The sequence below is a fragment of the Chelonoidis abingdonii genome, chromosome 2, assembly GCF_003597395.2.
Source record: "Chelonoidis abingdonii isolate Lonesome George chromosome 2, CheloAbing_2.0, whole genome shotgun sequence".
NCBI classification, from domain to species: domain Eukaryota; kingdom Metazoa; phylum Chordata; order Testudines; family Testudinidae; genus Chelonoidis; species Chelonoidis abingdonii.
Window position 1 is genome coordinate 43270890 of NC_133770.1, and position 22514 is coordinate 43293403.

Consider the following 22514-nt stretch of genomic DNA (forward strand, 5'->3'; position numbering starts at 1 on the left):
ACTGAAAAGTGGATAAGGAACTGGTTAAAGGGGAGACAACAAGTTATACCAGGGGTAGGCAACCTATGGCACATGTGCCGAAGGCAGCAAGTGAGCTGATTTTCAGTGGCACTCACACTGCCCAGGTCCTGGCCACTAGTCCAAGGGGGCTCTGCATTTAATTTTAAATGAAGCTTCTTAAACATTTTCAAAACCTTATTTACTTTACATACAACAGTTTAGTTATATATTATAGACTTATAGAAAGAGATCTTCTAAAAACATTAAAATGTATTACTGGCACACAAAACCTTAAATTAAAGTGAATAAATGAAGACTCGGCACACCACTTCTGAAAGGTTGCTGATCCCTGAGTTATACTGAAAGGTGAACTGTCAGGCTGGAAGGAGGTTACTAGTAGAGTTCTTCAGGGATCGGTCTTGGAACTTTTCTTATTTAACATTTTTATTAATGACTTTGGCACTAAAGTGGAGTATGTTAATAAAATTTGTGGATTACACAAAGCTGAGAGGTATTACAAATATGAAGGAGGACTGGAATATCATACAAGAAGATCTGGATGACTTTGAAAACTAGAGTAATAGAGATGGGATGAAATTTAATAGTGCAAAATGCAAGGTCACGCACTTTGAGATTAACACTAAGAATGTTTGCTATAAAATGGGGATTTATCAATTGGAAGTGACAAAGAAGGAGAAAGACTGGGGTGGACTGGATGATCACAGGATGACTATGAACTGCCAATGTGATGCAACTGTGAAAAAAAGCTAATGCAATCCTAGGATACATCATGGGAGGTATTTCCAGTAAAAAGACAAGGAAGTGTTAGTTCCACTGTTCAAGGCATTGGTGAGACCTCATCTGGAATACTATGTACAATTCTGGTCTCCCATGTTTAAGAAAGATTAATTTAATTAGGAAGAGGTGCAGAGAATGAGCTACTAGGATGATCAGAGGAATGGAAAACCTACCGTTGAGAGGAAACTCAAAGAGCTTGGCTTGTTTAGCCTGACCAAAAGAACACTGAGGAGAGATAGGATTGCTCTGTATACATACATGAGAGGGATAAATGTCAGGAAGGGAAAGTAGTTATTTAAGTTAATCACCAATGTTGACACAAAAACAAATGGCTAAAACCTAACCATCAATAACATTAAGCTTGAAATTAGACGAAGGTTTCTGACCATTAGAGGAGTGAAGTTCTGGAACAGCGTTCAAAGGGGAGTAGTAGAGGCAAAAAACCTAACTGGCTTCAAGACTGAGCTTGATAAGTTTATGGAGAGAAAGGTATGATGAGATTGCTTATAACAGCATGCAGCCAATCTGCATCTGCTAGTAGCAATATCTCCAATGGCCGATGATGGGACACTAGTTGGGGAGGGCTCTGAGAATTCTTTCCCAGGTGCCTGGCTGCTGGGTCTTGCCCACATACTTAGGGTCTAACTGATCGATGTATTTGGGGTTGGAAAGGAATTTCCTTCCAGGTCAGATTGGCAGAAACCTGGGGAGGGAGGCCTTCGCCCTTCTCTGCAGCATGGGGTACAGGTCACTTACAGGTTAAACTAGCGTAAAAAGTGGATTCTCTGTAACTCAGAGTGTTTAAATCATGATTTGAGCACTTCAGTAACTCAGCCATAGGTTATGGGTCTATTACAGGAGTGGGTGGGTGCAGTTCTATGGCCTGCAATCCACAGGAGGTCCAGCTAGATGATTATGATGGTCTCTTCTGACCTTAAAGTTTGTAAGTAGTCTTGGTAGTTGAAGTCCCCCATCACCACCAAGACCTGTGCTTTGGATGATTCCCTGTGCTTAAGTAAATTTGTTAGTCACCTGTAAGGCCAAACTTCATCACAGGATACGTGCTCCCTACCATCATCTTCACTGCCTGAATAGAGCATGCCACAAACATGTGATGCTCTACACCAGCAGTTCTCAAACTGTGGGTCAGGACCCCAAAGTGGGTCGTTAACCCATTTTAATGGGGTCGCCAGGGCTGACCATAGACTTGCTGGGGCTTGGGGCTGAAGCCAAGGTCAAAGCCCAAACCCCACTGCCCAGGGCCAAAGCCCGAGACCTACAGCCCCAGGGCTGAAGTCCAGCCCTGTCACCCCAGCCCGTGGAGCTCGGGCTTTGGAACCCCAACCTGGAGCAGTGGGACTCGGATGGAGTCAGGCTTTGGTGCCTCTTCCTCGGGTCATGTAGTAATTTTTGTTGCCAGAATGGGATCGCAATGCAATGAAGTTTGAGAACCCCTGCTCTATACCAACAGAGCAAGTGGGCAAATAATGAGGCTGCTATAATGAGGCACTCTCTTGTTAACAGGATGTATGCCCCTTCCCATTGATCACGGATAGCATTTAGAAATCAAGGGGCTTGCCAGCAAGCACCTGGATGACAAAAATCCAGCACCAGATAATATGCTGCAGGCATGTGAAAAGTCAAACAGAGAGGTATTCCTGTTTTGCTGATGGGTTTTCCCACACAGGCTTGTGTAAGTGTCAGAAGTGTGAGAACATTGACAAAAAAAGCTTCTGAACCTGTCATTCACAAAGACAATGTGTGCAACAAGAGAGATTTTGAAAGCAGACTGTCTGAGTGGGAAATAAAAATGTATTTTACTCAGGGAATAAGCACTACAGTGTCAACAACAATATAGTTCAAAATGAACACTAGATTTGAATAAGAAAATACGTTGATTTATATAATCACATTGATTCATAGATAAGTTGTATATGACATTTATTTCTTAAATATTTTTAAGACCATGACAAGAGGATCCCAGCAAAAAGGTTTGTGCTTTTCTTTTCTCAATGCTGTTGCTGAGAAAAATATATTAGCTGACAAATAAAATGGTAATATTTTAGGTATTTGCATAGAAAAATGCATCAACTTTATTAAATTTATCATCATTAAACGTAACAGTGAGGCTGGTGTACAAACACTTCTCTTAAGGGAAAACAGCAAAACAGTCCAGCCTACAGTAAAAAGTTAGTATAGCCATGAAAAACAAATTATGGGAGTTGGGTAATACTTGCTATCAAAAGACAGACATGGTAATTTACTGCACATTATCTGTTAGACTGATGATTGCAGAAAATATTGATGCATAAAACATCCCAGGAGGGCAAGAATTTTTAGTTCTTTCATACATTTTATTGCCCATAAATAAATAATTTTCAGTCAAATTGGCTATTTGCAATATTTTTTCTTGTGCATGACTTCTAAGTTTTTCAGTCCATTCAGTTCTGCCTTTAATACCACTTTCACATACATTTCAATCATTTTCAGCCAATTTGGGCCTTTAAAGAGCAAATCTTAATGAAGTTATGTACAAGAACCCTTTGTCAGGACAGTATCAAATTGGTAATTTGGACGTGCCATGACAGAAAAATCCAGGGTTTCTTGGGGAGAACTTTTAACAGGTCTCTCAGGCTAATGGCTATATAAATCTGCAGAGAGTATGTAGTGCAGCTACATGTGCAGCTTATAAGTCCTAAACACAAAAAGTGATGAGTACTGAACAAATCTGATCCCAGAAACATATTTCATATTTTAATAGCATAGAGTTTTTAGATCACGAGTGGCTTTACTTGCTTATCAAAATAAGATGAACCAGAGATCTCTACCTTTAAAACAGTTAGGTCACTGACAGTGTAATTGTCTTTAAAAGTGTAATTGCCTTCATGTTAACTTCTCTATGTAACACAGCACTGAAAAATTTGAAGCTAATCACTGATAAGAAACCAACTACACACAAAAATCAAATGGGCAGGCAGAAAATAACTTCAGCTCATTAATATGTAGCTTTACATTTTGGCAGAATCAAGACACTAAGAATAAATTAGATCAAGTATAAAAGGAACATATTTCCTCTCCTTTCAGTTAAGTACTGGTCAGGCATGGAAAAAGGAGGAAAATAGATCATATCCGAAGAGTAAAGTTTCTCTTTAGTGATTAACTCTAAGAGCATTGCTTATGCTCTCTTTCTGGGGAGACAGATAATTGTGCTGTGTGTGCTTATGTCTCTAGGTGGGAATTTTACTTTGTGTATGTTTCAATAAGACATTCAGAACCACAGTTTTTTTGCAGTTTCTTTCTGATGCAGACCCTGTGACAAGCGTTTTATTAGTCAGGCCAGAGGCCTTGGTGCCTCTGCACAGCAGCATATGCACGGATGGCACCCATAATAACCAACCGAAGGAGCAGTTTGAATCATGTCAGGCAGACACCAACTCCTCGTTGTCCACGGTGCTCTCACCAGTGAGCATTTCCATCCCCTTTGTGTGCGTGTCCCTGTCCCTCGTGACGGAGTGCAGCCCCTGAGAGCGCAGTAGCACTGTCGGCAAGGCTCAGCACAGCCCACCCCCATGCCTACCCCGGGTCCCAGCTGTTTCTGCCCCTCCCCCAGACAACAAAGCCATGAACAACGGGGGCTCCCCGGGGGGGGGGGGAGGCAAAACAAGTTTGAGATGAGGAGCTGGGGCCAACTCAGAGCATGGGGAAGGGGCGAGCCAGAGCTGATAGTGACAGACCCGGGTAGGAGGGGGGAGCACACAGCAGAGTGGGGAGGGCCCGACACCAGGGGGCAGGCGGGGAGAGCGTTTGGTACCAGACAGAAGGGGCCGGGCCCGCTTGTGTCGGTGCCACTTACCCACATCCTGGTCAAAGGGGTTGGTGGCGAAGAGCGGCATCTCGGATCCGCGCGCTGCGGGTAGGGCACAGCCTCACCCTCCCCTCCCGGTCGCGGGTACGGTGTGTAGTGCGTGAAGGCGATGGGGGGGCGGGGCTCGGCGGCGGCCTTAGCTCCGCCTCCCTGTCAGGGAACAGCTCAGGAGCCGCCTCTCCGTGCTCGCAGAGCATGCTGGGAAAAATAGGGTTCCCCAGTCCAATGCCTGACCCGAAGACTCCTCTCAGCACAGGCACAAAGGGCTGACAGGGGCTCTTCCCCCTGGCTGTATGTTAATCGCGGTGCTTTCATTGCCCCTGTCGCCCCAGGATGGGTCGTTGGATAGGGAGCTGGGTCAGCCAGCAGAGGAGGCCCCTCAGGCGTTCTCAGGCCAGCTATGCCCCTGACGGTCGGTGATTGACACACACACACCCCTCCCGTCAGACTGAAGCGAGTGCGAGCCGGGACGTTACACCTGCTGGCAAGTGGCCCAGGCAGGGACGCTTTGCAGCGGGACAGTCCCACGCGGCGGGTGCTGTCCCTTTAAGGCGTCGGGAGGGAGGGGGCTCGTCCCTCACCCACTGGCGGCTCCTGGGCCTTTCGCCCGCACCCCGGCGGCACCTGCTCCCAGGCCCCGCGTTTCAGGGGGCAGCTCGCGCATCTTAGCCACAACGGCGGGGGCCCCGTGACTGCTGATGCTGACGTGATTTGCACGAGGGATGGGGTCACGAGGCTGGAGCGGGCTCTGTCCTTTGTACCACATTGCTGCGTGGTTACAGCTGCGTGCTCTGGGTGGAGGGAGGAGCAGCTCCAGAGTCCAGGGCCTGGCAGATGAGGGACCTCCGAGCTCCGGTCCCCCGTTGCCTGGCTTCGGATCCCCGCTGCTCTACTGTCCCTTCCCCATTCTTGGTAGTTGTGACTAATTCCCTCCACACACCCCCAGGCCCCAGCTTCGTCCAATTCTAGCTGCGCCAGGGCAAGCAATTCAGTGTTGTAGCGGCAAGGAGCAAGTAAAATGTCATTAAAAGGGACCTCTTTGTCCCCCTCCCTTGTTGCTGTCCCAAATTGTGAGTCATTTTCGTGCCCAAACTGCTATGATTTCTGTTTCTAATGTTCAAGGATTCCCTGTGGATTGGGCTGATCTAACACTATTCCTGTTAACTTTCTCAAACCTTTGAAAAAAATTAGGAAATTAAGGATGGGTTTCAGGATGATGACACTGAGATTATTCCTCAATACAGTATATATTTATAAATAAACATGGACTGGCCTGTTATCAATGTGGATTTATATAGAGATACATTATTGATAAAGGTATTATTGTTTTTATGGTACTTAATATGCACATGATATGTAACCCTGAGGCTAAATCTTGTTTTCTTAACTTCATAGGAGTGACCCCATCACGTCCAATGGAATTTATTCCATGAGCAGGATTTGGGTCACAGCATATGACACATTTCCTGCCTGTCCCTGCCATTTAAAGCTCAGTCATTTTCTTTATAGGTTGTTAGGGTGGCATAATTAGGGAGCTCGAAAGAGAGTGAATAGTGATGACAGTCAGAAGTATCTGCTCAGGAAGGATGGTGTTGACATATCATAAAAGAAAACAAAATAGCAACAAACATGAATTTAAAAAGTAAGATTTATATTAACTTATGCAATACAGAAATAAAATGGTTAAATATACTGACCAAATGGGGAAAATCCCTCCCCATTTGGTCAGTATATTCATGACTTAATAGATGTTGTCTACTATGCAACAGGCCTTCACAAAATCCTTCAGAAAAACTGCTAAAAAAAAAATCACCTTTCCTCTGCATAGGAAGGTCTACAAGCCCTTGAGACAGGGACCTATTATATATTTGACATACTTCACCTTTTATATAGAACTATTCATAAATATGCCACTATTATATTAGTAATAATGCTCAGTTAATTATCAATGTAGCTTAATCAGTTCCTGTTTCTTAATTGCTCTGTGTTTACACATGCCTCCTACTGGACAGTGATATCCATGTGACAAATTGCAGAACCATGTGCTACATGTATTTTTCACGTTTCTGACTGCCTCATCTGCTTTCTACCCCTTAATCCATCTCCCCAGGACTTACTTTGATATTCCAAACTCTTGACCAGCTTCATGTAGACACCATTTTTTATAAAAAACAACCTACCAGAGAAAGATTGCCTACACGTGTTACAGGAAAAAAATCTAGAGTTTTTCAAATTATTATAGGAACCATTTTTGTATCTCTGCTTGTAAAGCTAGGTCATGAGTTCAGTTGTACAGGACTAAGAGAAAGTAATTTAAAAAAAAGTTTTCAAAAATAAGCAAAAATAGTTTATGCTTATAAAAATGCTCTGCTTTTAAAGTCCTGTTATCTGGCCTTTACAGGTTTAGAACAGACTATTGGATCCCATTGATGCAGGGAATCTCCCCTAATAAAGCTCCTGTTCTAGAACTAGAGGAAATTCCACATTTAAGGGAGAAAGGGCAATTATGTCTCTGAAAAATTGATTTTGCAATATATTTCAAGGCAATACTTAAATTTCCCATTTTTTCCCTCATCTAGTGTCACTGTTATTAAGTCATGCACATATCTGGATATTTCTTTTTAAATAACTTGGATGAAGGTTGATTCTTAGTCTCACTGGTTTAGAAAACAAGAAGGTTTTCAGAAGCTTGTCTCAAATGCACATAATACTGTATTTTGGCATCTTAAAGGATTCTTTAGCGTCAACTAGAGCTGTCTACTTTTAATGTCTTTTGCATATTATATACAGCAAAAAATGAAAGGTAGCTTTAGTAACAGACAGGAAATACCCTGTATCAAATTCTCTGCTGGTGCAACTCTTTGGACTTCAGTAGAGTTAGCCATCAGAGACTATGTCCCTCTATAGTTGTTGATTTCACATTACAAGCTAGTGTCAGTCCCAGCTTTATTTACAGTAGTAACACTGTTATAAAATATTATTTTAAAAACAGGTTTTTCTGTTTTGCAATTTGTAAAGGCATTTCTAGAGGAAATTTAAATATATGTAATTTTTTGTAAGAGTTACACTTTTTAAAATAATTAAGTGATCTCCCTAAAAAACTTTCCAGTTTTCCTTAGATTAGACCTCAATATTTACAGTGTTCCCTGCACTTACTGTAGAGTGTATTTAGAGAATACTTCAAATACTATTAAATAGAGCAAAATCAGAAAGTTTTTAAAGGTGACCACTATAAATGTAGGCTTCATGAAATTTAATATAGGTTAATATACTAGGGGACTGAAATCCTGTTTCACCCCACTGAAGTGCTTTAAAACCAGAGGGGACGTGTTTTGCTCTAAGCATCATTTTTTGTATACCTAGACTCCATGGAACCACAGGGTGCAGTCCAACTTGTATGATGTAGATCATTTTTCCAAGGTGGATAATTTGCAGTTTACTGTGCCATGATCTTTCAGATAAGACTTTAAAAAACAAAGCTGTGGCTGAGCTGCATAACTATAAACCAACATGGCAGTTAATGGATAAAGGTTTGCTTGTCTGTTCTAGGCCAAAGTTGTCCCTTCCTCTTAATAATACAGCATTCTGTGTGTTGACTGGTTGCTACTCTCCACTTCAGAGATGGGTGCACTCAGTGATATTTTATATATATGGTTTATGAAGAGGTTTGGGATAAAAGAGGGTGTATAAATTGTGAAATATATTAATTTTCAAAGTTCTCCATTGTAAAATTTCTACTGGGATCATTAAAACATTGGGCAATATATCTCAACCCTGTTTTGAAGGACTATCGGTGGGCATGAGAGAGAAGTTCAGTCTGCTTGGCTTTCTTGACAAGATTGACAACAAATGTCAGTTATGAAAGATTTTTCTGAAATGTGGCCACCTGTCCATTATGAAATTGATTGAGATACCCAACTCACTTCACAAAGACCAAGGGGTAGTCTTCCAATAGTTATGACTTTCAGTTGGTGCTATCAAACGAGTTAGTCTTATAAAGCATAATTAATATAAAAACATTACACAGACAGTACAAATAAGTATTTATAATTTGTTTTATTTATTAACTTATAAAATGTGCTTTTCCACATGGCTCAGAGGCAAACAAATCCATAGCCACATGTGACTTTTTCATTATCTCTATGTTGCAGATCACAGCAGTTTGGAGCATCATAGGAGCACCAGGGATAGAACTCAAATTATCTAGCTTCAGAATCATAAGCACTTAGAGGCCCATATACACAAAAGGGGTTAGGCACCTAAGTCCCCAAGTCCCAGTTTTGGAACCACTCATGCACAAACTCCCTCTGAACTTGTACACACCTAGGTTTTTGCAGTAAAAATTCCCTAGGTGCCTTTGTTTTGGCTCCTTAGCACACATACTTCTGCCTCCCTCTAGGTTCCTATCTCCCATCTAAGCCCCAGAGTGATTCACAAACCAGAGGAAGATAGGTGTTCTGTCACCTAAGCAGAATGCATGGCAAAATTCAATAGGTGTGCTTAGAGGCCAACTAGCTTATCAGGCCCTTCAGGTGAGTTCACACAAAACAGCCAGAGGTGAATCTCCCTCATAACTTTTAGCACAGTGGATAGGATTCTCACCTGGGATGTGGGAGACACCCAGGTCAAGTCACCCCCTCCACCTAAGATGTATATCACCACTCACATGCCTGCTTTAACTTGAGCTATGGGATATTCTGCTGTGGGGTTTCTTCAATCTCCTGTTGAAGCTGTTGCACTCTGGATAAATAATTAAAGAGGTTTGGTGCAGGGGGACCAGATCCTAAGTCTCTCTCAGATAACTTCTCTTCCTCCTTATGTCCGCTTCTTGTTAAAACAGCATAAGCACTTAATGCCAAGAGAGGGTTTATAGCTCAGAATCCCAAGCACATATCGATGCCTCCCTGCAGCTGAGACAGGGGCAGGGCTTAGCAAATAGCCCTCTTGTCACCATCTCCCATTGGATAGCTTAGGCAGCTCCCTTTCTAGAATGCTGGCTTTTGTGAATTGCAGACTAACTGTACAGGTACACAGCAAATTCTGAGTGTAGGCCACCATGGTGCCATTATAAAGCCGGTACTGCTCAGAGCCCCCCTAGTGAAATGACTCAGGCTTGCAGGGCTCGTACTAAAAATAGTAGTGTAGACGTTCAGGTTCAGACTGGATCCCAAGCTCTGAAACTCAGCAAGGTGGGAGGGCCTTGAAACCCAGGCTGCAGTACGAGTCTGAACATGTAGACATACCCTATGGTGCCAGTCTCTTCCCATTCATTATATAGGAGCTTAGACGCTGAACTCAGGCTTTGTGAATCAGTGATTCTCTAGGCACCTAAAATTTAGATGTTATGATGCTCAGTGTCACTATACTTAACTCCTTTTGAGCATTTGGGTCCTATAGCTAAAGAAAATTTTCCATTAACTGGTAGCACTGTCAAGGCTATGACATCCAGCTAAACAGTTCTGAATCCACTGTGGTACAGATACACACAGTGTTCTGTTTTATATTACCTTAGTCAGACAAAACTTACAGCCAAATGAAATCCTCCATCTTAGTGATTTTACAGAATGAACTGGGAAAAAAAGACTTGTATCACTTTTTTTATTATTATATTAAAAGAAAATCTGAGCATATAATTTACACAACAGGTCTCTTCCCAAGAGGTTAACTGGGGAATCCGGAGCTAGCAAAAAGGCATGAGAGGCGGAGACACCAGAAATTTCCACAGTAGCTTCCTGCAACACAGAAGATTTCAAATGGCTTTCCTCCTCTACCCATTACCGGATACTTTTATACATCAGGCTCCCCTTATGTGGTTTGGCAGTGACAGTAGAAAGGGCAGCTCCAGAGTCCAGAAGACAAGAATAGATGGTTCATCCCAAAGTTAGATGGACCTGTGGGTCATTGGAGGAACAAACATAAGTGGTAAACTCATTTGACTAGGTGACAGAAGGACCCCCCGGTCGCCGTCATTCCTCACTATCGTTAATGTCCATTTTCTCCACAGCCATCAAGTGTCGCAGTGGGTCTGGGCGGCAGGGCTGCCACCAAGTGGGTCGGTATGGGCACTCCCTCTTCCAATGACCAAGCTGCTTACAATAGTTACACATATCTTTGGCATGTCCCAGGACCCCCCCCCCCTTTGTCCGTTTTAGGTTGTCTCTTGGGAGGTCCCCTCCACCGTCCTTGTTTTTCATTCCCAGCATTTACAAGAGCTGCCAGCATTCTCACCTGCTTTGTCTCTTGGACCTTCTCTCTTGTGTTATATTCACGGGTAGCCACGCTTACTAGTTCTTCCAGGGATTTCCCTTCAGAGCCCTCGAGTTGCTGCAACCGTTTTTTGATGTCCGGGGCTGACTGGGAAATAAAGATAAGCCGGACCGTGGACTGTGCCTCCATGGTCTTGGGGTCTAGGTTAGTTTAGGTACAGAATGCTTTACAAAGTCTCTCATAAAAGTCGGAAGGGTACTCCTCCTTTCCTTGCACAATATTGTGAACCTTTGACCAATGCAGAGTTCTCTCGCCTGCCTATTTGATACCTGTTAAAATGCAGTCCCGAAATGCCTTTAAATTTGTCTGGTGGGCCGAATCATTCGGGTTGCATTGGGCTGGGTTAGCAAGGCTTATAAGGTCACGGCAATGGCTGCTGGCTTCTGCAGCAGCCCGGGCACCATGGAGGACCCATTCCTTCTCCTCTGTGCATAACAAACAATCCAAAAATTGGCCCACATCTTGCCAATCAGGATTATGAGACTGAAAAATGGTACGAAATTGCCTATGGACGACATCCAGGTTGTCCCTGAAGCGAGGTGTAGTGGTTTGCCAATTCATGAGGTCCGCTGTGGTAAACGGAACATGAACGTGACGGTCCACAACATTCCCTTCTGTTGTTGGAACTGGGATGACCCCGAGGGGTACTTGAATTATGTTGCCCATGGTTTTCTTCCCATAAATTGACCCCAGTCTATGGGATGGACTACCCAAGGGGCTAAAAGATGGGAGCATCTAACCCACTACTTGTCATCCCACCAGTAGCCGAATCGTCTATTTGAACTGTAGCGTCCTCAGTTTTCTCGGGCGAGGGTTTCTGTGGTAGGGCTGCTGTCTCTGAACCTACGGCTGCTGAGGAAGGTACCGGGCCCATCTCACTTGGTAGTGCTGTTGCTACCGGTGGTCAAGGTTGAGGACAATATATGGAGGGATTATCCTCCCCAAAATCGGCCTCTTTAGGGGCAGAAGGTTTTGGGTATAGAGGGGCTTGAATCTGTATTTTCTTTAAACAATGATGAGCTTCATCGTCCCACAAGAACCAATAATCCATTTGTCCCGGTGCCTGGTTTTCCAGCACCAGGCACAGGGGAGTTAAGTGGATCGGAATGTCAAAAGATCTGGACTCGGGCCAATCGGTATCCAGGGCTGGCCAATCCTGGGTACAAAGCCGCAACAGGCGTCTCTTCGACATTCCTTTCTGAACACCGGGTAAAGGCCATTTATTTAACATGTAATCCAAAGGGCTATCCCTAGAGAGTTTCCACTGAGACGCATCCACCCCCCTTCTGACACTCAAATAGAGAATTAAACAGAAAGACAGAGGGAATAATGGTCTAATCCAGAAAGTCCAACCCAGCAATCTCTGTTCACAACTGACTGCTGCAGGGGACGGGACAGAGGGATCTCAATTCGACCTCAGGGCTTCCTCGCACGCCATGGCTTCCACCCCGAGGAATTACAAATGAGAAACTCTGTTCCGCCCACTCCCAACACCTGAGTGTATGAGACAGAAATGCATTAATCAGTTAACCAGAATAGAACCAGAACCAGAGCCAAATAGTGTTTCCTTATCCTATTAGGGCTCACCTTATCGGAGCACGAACCCCAGGGGGCTCGGTGAAGTGAGGATGAGGGGCTAAGCACCCCTGTGGTGCGACTCCTTGTTCGCCGCAGCCATCTGGAGTCCAATGTCCAAGCTAGGAGGGTGCCATCTGGGGTCGCCAGAAACATGTAATGCTGTTACAAAAGGTTCTGCTGTCCATAGGAGAACACAATATCTCTCCCTCCAGCTTGATCGCAAATTGAGTAACGGGCCTGACAATTTGGGATTGTCAGGCCCGAAGGGGGGACTTTGACAGTTAGCAGCAACCCCCTTAACTTCTGGTAGCCTTTTTGATAGATAGCAGTTAGTAGCCATTAGGGGAAATCAGACACCTCATGTACACAGTTGCCTGAACTTTTGAACTGTCTTCCCTTTTCAGCCTTGAGGCAGCTGAAGCTGGTCCCAAGCCAGTTTTTGCTCACCAGATAGCAGAAGTGCAGCGTTTGTTAACCACCAATGAAATGTTAACACGACCGGAGCCTGTGTGTGGGAGTGTATAAAAGATCTCTGGTTTTTGTATGGAGTAGAGTCTTTCTACCAAGGTGCAAAACTCTCCTTTCTTCTGCAGAATAAAGCAACTTTTCCTTATCCCTGTCTGGCTGTCATTGGCTCTCAGCTAGGCGGACCTGACATTTCGGTAACAATTATATAGGAGTTTAGACACTGAACTCAGGCTTTGTGAATCAGTGATTTTCTAGTCACCTAAAATTTAGATGCTATGATGCACAATGTCACAATACTTAACTCCTTTTGAGCATTCAGGTCCTATAGCTAAAGAAAATTTTCCATTAACTGGTAGCACTATCAAGGCTATGACATCCAGCTAAACAGTTCTGAATCCACTGTGGTACAGATACACACACTGTTCTGTTTTATATTACCTTAGTCAGACAAAACTCACCTGAGAATAGAAAAATACAGCCAAATGAAATCCTCCATCTTAGTGATTTTACAGAATGAACAGAAAAAAAAGACTGTTGTATCACATTTTAATTATATTCTCAAGTTAGTCATGACTGAAATCAATAGTTATTAAAGCCATTTTTCCCACCCTTACTGAATTTTACAATCCAGACCAAATTTGATTTGACAGCAATGAAATGTGCACATGTTGAAATATGATTTGCCTCTGGAATAAACAGAAAAATAGATACAGCTTAAGGGATAATAATTTTCTCTGCACTGTTATATTTTCATAATATCTGCACTGTATCGTCTAGCTGCTTACTTTTGAGTCACTTAAAATGGAATGGAATTTTAAGTACATCAACATTCCACTCCCGTAGGTTAAAGCCTTACATTGAAACAAAACATTCACTACCCATTGGCTTGCAGGAAAATAACGTAAGAGCAGCCATACTAGGTCAGATCAAAGGTCCATCTAGCCTAGTATCCTGTCTTCCAACAGTGGCCAATGCCAGATGCCCCAGAGGGAATGAACAGAACAGATAATCATCAAGTGATCCATTCCTTGTCTCCCATTCCCAGCTTCTGGCAAACAGAGGCTTGGGACACCATCCCAGCCCATCCTGGCTAATAGCCATTGATGAACCTATCCTCCATGAATGTATCTAGTTCTTTTTTTAACCCTGTTATAGTCTTGGCCTTCACAACATCCTCTGGTAAGGAGTTCCACAGGTTGACTATGTGCTGTGTGAAAAATTACTTCCTTTTGTTTGTTTTAAACCTACTATCTATTCGTTTCATTTGGTGATCCCTAGTTCATGTGTTATGAGAAGGAGTAAATAACACTTCCTTATTTACTTTCATCACACCAGTCATAGTTAAATAGACCTCTATCACATTCCCCCTTAGTCGTCTCTTTTCAAAGCTGAAAAGTCCCAGACTAATTTCTCCTCATGCGGAAGCTGTTCCATACCCCTTTTCTGAACCTTTTCCAATTCCAATATATCTTTTCTGAGATGGGCTGACCACATCTGCACGCAGTATTCAAGGTGTGGGCATACCATGGATTTATATAGAGGCAATATGATATTTTCTGTCTTATTATCTATCCCTTTCTTAATAAATTCCCAACATTCTGTTTGCTTTTTTGACTGCCACTGCACATTGAGTAGATGTTTTCAGAAAAACTGATCCCCTTTGTCCACCTGCTTGTTGACCTCCTCAAAGAATTCTAGCAAATTGGTGACGCATGATTTCCTTTTACAAAAAACATGTTGACTTTTCCCCAACAAATCATGTTCATCTATGTGTTTGAAAATTTTATTCTTTACTACAGTTTCAACCAGTTTGGCTGGTACTAAAGTCAGGTTTACCAGCCTGTAATTGCTAGGATCACCTATGGAGCCCTTTTAAAAAATTGGTGTCACATTAGCTTGACACCATGTGTCAAGTCCAGTCATGTGTTACAGAAGCCGATTTAAATGATAGGTTACAACCTACAGTTAGTAGTTCTGCAATTTCACGTTTGATTTCTTTCAAAAGTGTTGGTGAATACCATCTGGTCCTGGTGACTTATTACTGTTTAGTTTATCAATTTGTTCCTAAACCTCCTCTAATGATACCTCCATCTGGGACAGTCCCACAGATTTGTCACCTAAAAAGACTGGTTTTGGTTTGGGAATCTCCCTTTTATCCTCAGCAGTGAAGACAGATGCAAATAATTCATTTAGTTTCTCCGCAATAGCCTTATCGTGCTCCTTTAGCATCTCGATTGTCCAGTGGCTCCACTGGTTGTTTAGCAGGCTTCCTGCTTCTGATGTACTTTACAAAAATTGCTATTACTTTTGGAGTCTTTGGCTGTTCTTCAAATTCTTTTTTGGCCTTTCTAATTACATTTTTACACTTCACTTGTCAGAAGTGTCCATTTTCCATTTTCCTCAATAGAATTTAACTTCCACTTTTTAAAGGATGCCTTTTTGTCTCTCACTGCTTCTTTTACTTTGTGGTTTAGTCATGGTGGCACTATTTTTGTTCTCTTATTAGGCTTTTTAATTTGGGGTATACATTTAAGTTGTGCCTCTATTATGGTGTCTTTTAAAAGTTTCCATGCAGCTTGCAGGCATTTCACTTTTCGCACTGTACCTTTTAATGTCTCTTTAACTAACTTCCTCATTTTTGTGTCGGCTCCCTTTATGAAAATTAGATGCTATGGTGTTGGGCTGCTGTGGTATTTTCCTCACCACAGGGATGTTTAATTTAATTATATTATGGTCACCATTACCAAGCAGTCCAGCTATAATCACTTCTTGGGCCAGATCCTGTGCTCTGCTTAGGACTAAATCAAGAGTTGTCTCTCCTCTTGTGGGTTCCAGAACTAGATGCTCCAAGAAGCAGTCATTTAAAGTCTCAGGAAAATTTATCTCTGCATCCTGTCCTGAGGTAACATGTACCCAATCAATATGGGGATAGTTGAAATCCCCAATTATCATTGAGTTTTTTTATTTTTATAGCCTCTCTAATCTCCCTGAGCATTTCACAGTCACTATCATCAGCCGGGTCAGGTGGTCAGTAGTCTATCCCGACTGCTATATTATTAGAGCATGGAATTACTATAAAAATTCTATGCTACAATCTGGTTCATTTAAGATTTTTATTTCATTTGATAAATATGATATGGTGCCACTTCCCCACCAGCACAACCTGTTCAGTCCTTCAGATATATTTTCTACCCTGGTATTATTGTGTCCCATTGATTATCCTCATTCCACCAAGTTTCTGTGATGCCCATATTTTTTTTTTGATACACACACACACACTTTTCAATTTTGTTTTTACTACAAATCTGTATGGATTTTTTGTTAGCTATTTAAGACATGTTTTGTTCACATGTGTCTGTCATGTACATTTGACTCTAGGTATCAAGTTAAGTTATGATAACACAGTGTACCCCATCCCCCTTTTGTTCTAGGGGTGCACTTTTGAACAGTTATTTCTAAATTAGAACAGGTTAGGCCAGTTGTAAGGATATAGTCTATTTCCAGACAGATTATAGTAACTGGCAGTCTGGTGGTCAGCCCAAATTGCAGTGAGCATATTTTTTTAGAGTAAAGACAAAAATACTATGACCATCAAAGGAAGGTCAACTGGACTTCCGGGGAGCGTGTTCAGTGAGGAATACTCAGACCTGGCATCCATATTTAATGTAGCACACATGCCCAGCGTAGCAGCATGAGGTTTTTAGCAGCTGTCCTTGAGTGGTATGAGCCAGAAAAGAAGTCATACAGACAGACTCAGGAACAGAACAGATACCGAGACCAAACTTCCAGCCAAGGTATCAGCCAGATACAGGACTCACCCCCTCAGTATTTTAATTTTAGTTTTCCAGGGATATCCTTTGTTATAAATTGCTTTTTACTTGGAACTGGGGATGGAGAGAAAGTGGAAGCAGAAAACAAATTCTCAGAACAAAGGAAGTGTCAATAGCATATCTAATCCCATACCCTGTCTTCAACAGTGGTCAGTAACAGATCTTTAGAGGAGGATGTAAGATCTTCATAATGGATATTTATACAGTAATATGGGTAAAAGGACATTTCTTCTTAGTCCCAGCCTGTGACAATGTGTTGTAAATCCTGCCCTGCAGTATAAAGATTGATTTACCATGTAAAATTTTATCTAATGAGTAACTCTGGATATTTTCTCTTATCCCAGTACATCTGCTTCCTTTTTTATTTCTGTTAAACTATTTCCCTCAGCACTGAGTTATATGGGTTAATTCAGGGGAAGGCAACCGATGGCATGCATGCCAAAGGCGGCACGTGAGCTGATTTTCAGTAGCACTCACACTGCCCGGTCCTGCCAGTGGGCAGGGGGCTCTGCATTTTAATTTAATTTTAAATGAATCTTCTTAAACATTTTAAAAACCTTATTTACTTTACAGATGTAAGCAGGGTCAGGATGAGCTCTTACCTGACATCTGGTCGTGAATTACGGGGACTGTGGAAAGGAATTTCAGGTGTTTGCATTTGGACACCCACCCCGCCTAGCATAGCCCATCGCAGCCTGGGATAGTTATTTTGACAGCTCTGGGATCCCAAATTTCTTTGTTATTGGGGGAGGAGGAATAAAGTGTTGTCACCCTGATTATGTGAATGAGGAACTATGAAACTGCTTTATGACAGAAAGTCTCAGCATCAATTAAGTAGCACTCGCTAGACAAGGGACATGGATGCCAAAACCCAGTGAATGGAGAGAGGGTGGGGATTGGTGTGTACATCTGATGGTATGGACCCCTTTTGAGGGCCTGGAACACCAATTGCACTGCCTCCTCTCTCCACTGTTGAAGAGCAGAGCTAATTTTGATTCCATTAGGAGCTCATCTAGAGGCTGCTGAGCTGAATTCTTTTGGGCCAATGATGCACTAGCACTGGGGCTCCCCTACTACAAGCTGAAATCACTAAAAGAGCTAAACTTACTGAGCTGAGATCACTGAGTGCTGTATTAACTAGTGGGGGAGCCTGAAGATCTATCGCTAAGCAGCTGGCAGAGCGGAGCAGTTTGCAGCATAGTTGGAGCAACCCACGGAACAGCAAGCAGAGTGGAGCGGTTTGCGGGGACGGGTGGAGCAGCATAGCTGGTGGAGCGAAGCCAGTCGTGGTGAAGGCTGCAGCAGAACTCCATGGAGAGGCGGAGCAGTCGGCCCTGGCCCACGTAAGGTGCCCCTTAACACCCTGCATGTGCCCCCCCATTTCCATCCAGGCTGGAGGGGTATCATAAATAGATAGCTGAGGGTTAATGTTTCTTTTACCTGTAAAGGGTTAACAAAGGGAACCACACTTGACCAGAGGACCAATCAGGAAACAAGATTTTTAAAAGCTCATGGAGGGAATGTTTGGGTGTGTATCCCTTTGTCTGTGTCTTTTGTCTGTCTCTCGGCTATGAAAGGGATCTTTCTATCTTCAAGCTTCTAATCTTCAGTTTCCAAGTTGTGAGTACAAAGGTAGAAAAACAATAGGCTTTTTATTGTTTTTTTGTATTTACATGTGTGTAGTTGCTGGGATGTTTAAATTGTATTTCTTTTTGAATAAGGCTGTTTATTCATATTTTTCTTTTAAGCAATTGACCCTGTATATTGTTATCTTGATACATAGACCATTTTTATGTCTTTTCTTTCTTTTTATATAAAGCTTTTCTTTTTAAAACCTGTTGGATTTTCTTTTCTAAGTGAGGCTCTAGGGGATAGAAATCCCTGTGCCAGGATTACGGTCTCTCTCAGGGAAAGACTGGGAGGGGGAAAAAGAAGGAGAAGAAGAGGGGACAGGTAATGCCTCTCGTTGTAATTCAAGGAGTTTAAAGTACAGTAATCTTCCAGGAACCCATGGAAGGGAAGCCTGGGGGAAGTAAAAAGAAAGACAAGGGAGGGGTTATTTCCCTTGTGTAAGATCAGGCATCTGAGTCATGGGGTCCCCAGGGAAGGTTTGGAGACCAAGTGAGCCAACACTGGAAATTTTTCGGGCTGGTGGCAGCTTATCAGACAAGCTGGTAATTAAAGCTTGGAGGTTATGATAGGCACCCACCATTTTGGATGCTAAGGTTCAGAATTCAGATTATGCTTATGATAGGGGGGTTAAACTCTGCAGATAAACTTTGAACTTGGGTGGGACTGATCAGGGGACAGAGTCTTTTGGGTTGTGGACTTTTGGGTATGGACTTAAGACCCTAAGGGAAATGACATAGCCAAACTTATTGGTCTTTTGCTCCATGGTTTATATTGATGAATCCTGTTTGTGGTGTTCCCAATTGATGCGACATTATTGTCCCCCTTTATTAATTAAGGATTTTGATATACTCAGACCTGTTGCTTTGCGGAGGGGAAGTATTGCCTGCCTAGAGGGCGCCCGGTGGATTGTCCCAGGTCATGGGCAGGCCTCGACGCCAGTTGAATGTGTTATTGAAACAGAAACCCCTGGAGTACTGAACCCAGCCTTTTTGCTCCACTCAAGAGGGCAAGGGTTACACATACAATAATAAGTTTAAGTTTTTTTATTAATTTATAGGCCCCTTAATAGAAGAGACCTTCTAAAAAAATAAAAATTATTACTGGCATGCTAAACCTTAAAATTAGAGTGAATAAATGAATACCCGCCCACCACTTCTGAAAGGTGCGAACCTCTGTTAATATTCATTATGTTAAGACAATTTTCTTTAATCAATTTAACAAGTGCTCTTTTCTTCAAGTGTGTTCCTTTGTCTATAATTAAAGTATGCAAATGAAGATATCTGGAATGAGGTAGCGGGAGCTCCCTGGGTATAAACCACCTAGATTGACAAAGATCATATAATAATATATATATATTAAAGAACAAGGTAGGTAAGATAATATCTTTTAATTGGACCACTTTGCTGGTGAGGTACAAGCTTACAAACTACACAGAGCTCTTCTTCAGGTCTGGGAAGAATCAAATTGTCTGATCTAAAGCAAGTTGGACAGTAGTTAATGCTCAGGGCAATGTGGTAGAGATCACTTGATATTCAATTTATGAACTTTTGTAAAACAAATTTCACGTTTGGCTTGTGGTGATAGTCTCAGACGGCCAGGCACCTAGCTGTTAGTGCACCTCAAATTCTGCAGGTGGTGGATTTGTTAAATTGTTTTTACAAAAATATAGTCAGATTTATTTTTTTAATTTTATTTATGGTCAGCCAGGTAATACGAGAAACTAAAATATGTTTGCTAACTCGGTTGTCTTCACTTCATTTCCTTTTTGGTTTTTCTTTGCCCGATATGAAACAACTTTTCGTGCAGTGTCCCAAATGATTTCTTCTCAATGTTGGAATGATTAGTCCAAAAGGAAAGAAGATTTCTTTCTACACCACAGAAGCCAGCTGCTGCTCTTAAAAATAAATTATCACTTCAATCAGTCTCTAATCAAATGCTTAAGTGACTTCACCAGTTAACTGGTGTGAACTTTCTTAAATGCAGCGATACAGAAACATAATGTCTTGAATGGTTGCTTATTCCAAATCTGGGTCTCTTTTTACGCCTGCTACCATTATAGGTTTCCCTCCTTGTAAGTGAGAGAGGTATGGTAGATCTCAAATCAGTGAAGCTACACTCAAGACCTCAAGACTCGGAATATGGCGCTCAAGACAGTTAATTTGTTTTTAACTGCCTTCCCTCATGTCTCAATTCACAATTATCCTTCCTGACTTATCCTTGTCCAGATCTAAGTATGCCCCCAACAATTTCTCATTCATTGAATGAAGAAAGACTCGAACATTTGCAGATAATGAGAGGTGAAAAAGCTGCCGTTTCTGAGTTCACCCTGCCTCTTTATTCTTAAGAATTACACACGAATGGCGCAATTGAGCAGCACAAATAAGATTTCGTACAAAAACTCCATCACGACGCTCAACACATAGCAAACTGAAACACCCCCAGCGGCAAAAACGCAGCATCTGGAAAAGCAGAAGGGGGGAAGTACAAAACACCGCCAGATCACAAGACGGGGCCGTCCGGTGAAATACAGGGGAGGATGGAGAAGCCAAGTTCCTGAAGATAAGAACCGGTGTCCAGTTTGCAGACAGAACAAAATGCCTCATAATAAAGGTACAGGCCTGTGGCCCGGGGTCAATTCCTACATCCCCTTCTTTTCAATTTTAATAAATGCGGTCTACGGTACCACCAACTGTTTCCCAAACTGCCACGTCGTCGCAGACAGCCTTAATATCTTGGCCGTGGAGGACCAAGTAGCTGTACAGCACTGATACAAGGAAAGGAGCAATGAATAAAACAGCAACAGCCACAAGTCGCCAAGCCAATTATGCAATATCCAAAGGCCGTTCTCAGCCAAGTTAAATCAGTAGCCACCAAAGTCCTGGACGGCATGCAGGTGATTCAGGTCCGCTGCTATGGCGCTGGTCAGGTGCGGTCTCTGAGTCTCCCCCCAATGTCATTGAAGTTCGGGAGCTGGGTTTCTTCAAGCCTTGGTGCCATGCCATGCCTCACCGCTGGTTCACGCACCTGCTGGTACCCACACTGACTGTATCAGTGGAAACAGAAGCATACCTTGTTCCCCATGTTATAAGCGGCATGGGCTTCACTCAAGGGTCCGGTAGCTGTCGATATAACCATAGTCGTTCATGGGCACTGAAATTTAAAATGGATGACGCAGGACAATATAGAAATCCGAATCAAGGTTATAATAAAGTAAATATACAAAATATATAATTTCTGCTGTACTCCCTTACGGTCCTAGGATTTCCCCCTGTTTTACTTTGTTTTTCCAAAAGTGTCTTGAAGGAGCGGTTAGCCCGTTCCACAATAGCCTGGCTTGTAGAATTATAGGAATACCATGTGACAATTGAATTTGCCATTGAGAACAAAAATCTGAAAATTGTCGAGAAACATAAGCAGGAGCATTATCAGTTTTCAATTTCTTCGGTCTCCCCCGTGACTGCAATACAGTGCAGAACGTGATTGCTAACCTGGGTCGCGTTTGCACTGCGCTGGGCTGTAGCCCAGATAAATCCTGAAAAGGTATCAACAGTTAAATGAACATGATTACACTGGCTTAAAAAAAGGGAACCATTGTGACATCCATCTGCCACAACTGGTTAGCCTCTGTCCCTCTGGGATTAACCGCGTGAGGGCAAGGCTACAGGAATCATAGCACAGTGAGGGCAAGACCGGACAATTTGCTGAGCTTGAGAAAGCGGCAAATTAAACTGCTTAGCCCAAAACCTTAGCAGATTGATGAAAAAAGGCATGACTATCAATAGGATCAGAAAACAAGGAATGCATCCGTATTGTTTAAGGTGCTGAATCAGCATAAGCATTGCCTTGGGTGAGCATGTCTGGCAGAGCGGTGTGGCTTCTGACATGAGACAAACACCAAAATGATGTCGTCGAGATAATAAGTATTGCAAGGTAAGGAACAGAGACAACAAATCAGCATCCAAGTGAGGGTTAATAAGGAATGTGGAAGGTGAGCCAGCAACTGATAAACAAACAGTATCAACTACCAAATTAAATGGTTGATCACAAAAAAGCCGAAAAGCCAAAATGACTGCTGC

At 42.6% G+C, this 22514-nt stretch overlaps 1 protein-coding gene across 1 annotated transcript in view; it reads right to left on the reverse strand.

Moving 5' to 3' along the window:
* STAM (signal transducing adaptor molecule) overlaps positions 1–4782 on the reverse strand; it is an 84592-nt gene extending 79810 nt beyond the window's left edge. The window contains exon 1 of the mRNA XM_032782891.2: positions 4652–4782. Coding sequence (XP_032638782.1) covers positions 4652–4691 — 40 coding nt within the window. The 5' untranslated portion in view covers positions 4692–4782. The remainder of the gene's footprint in view (positions 1–4651) is intronic.
* Positions 4783–22514: the final 17732 nt, after the last annotated feature.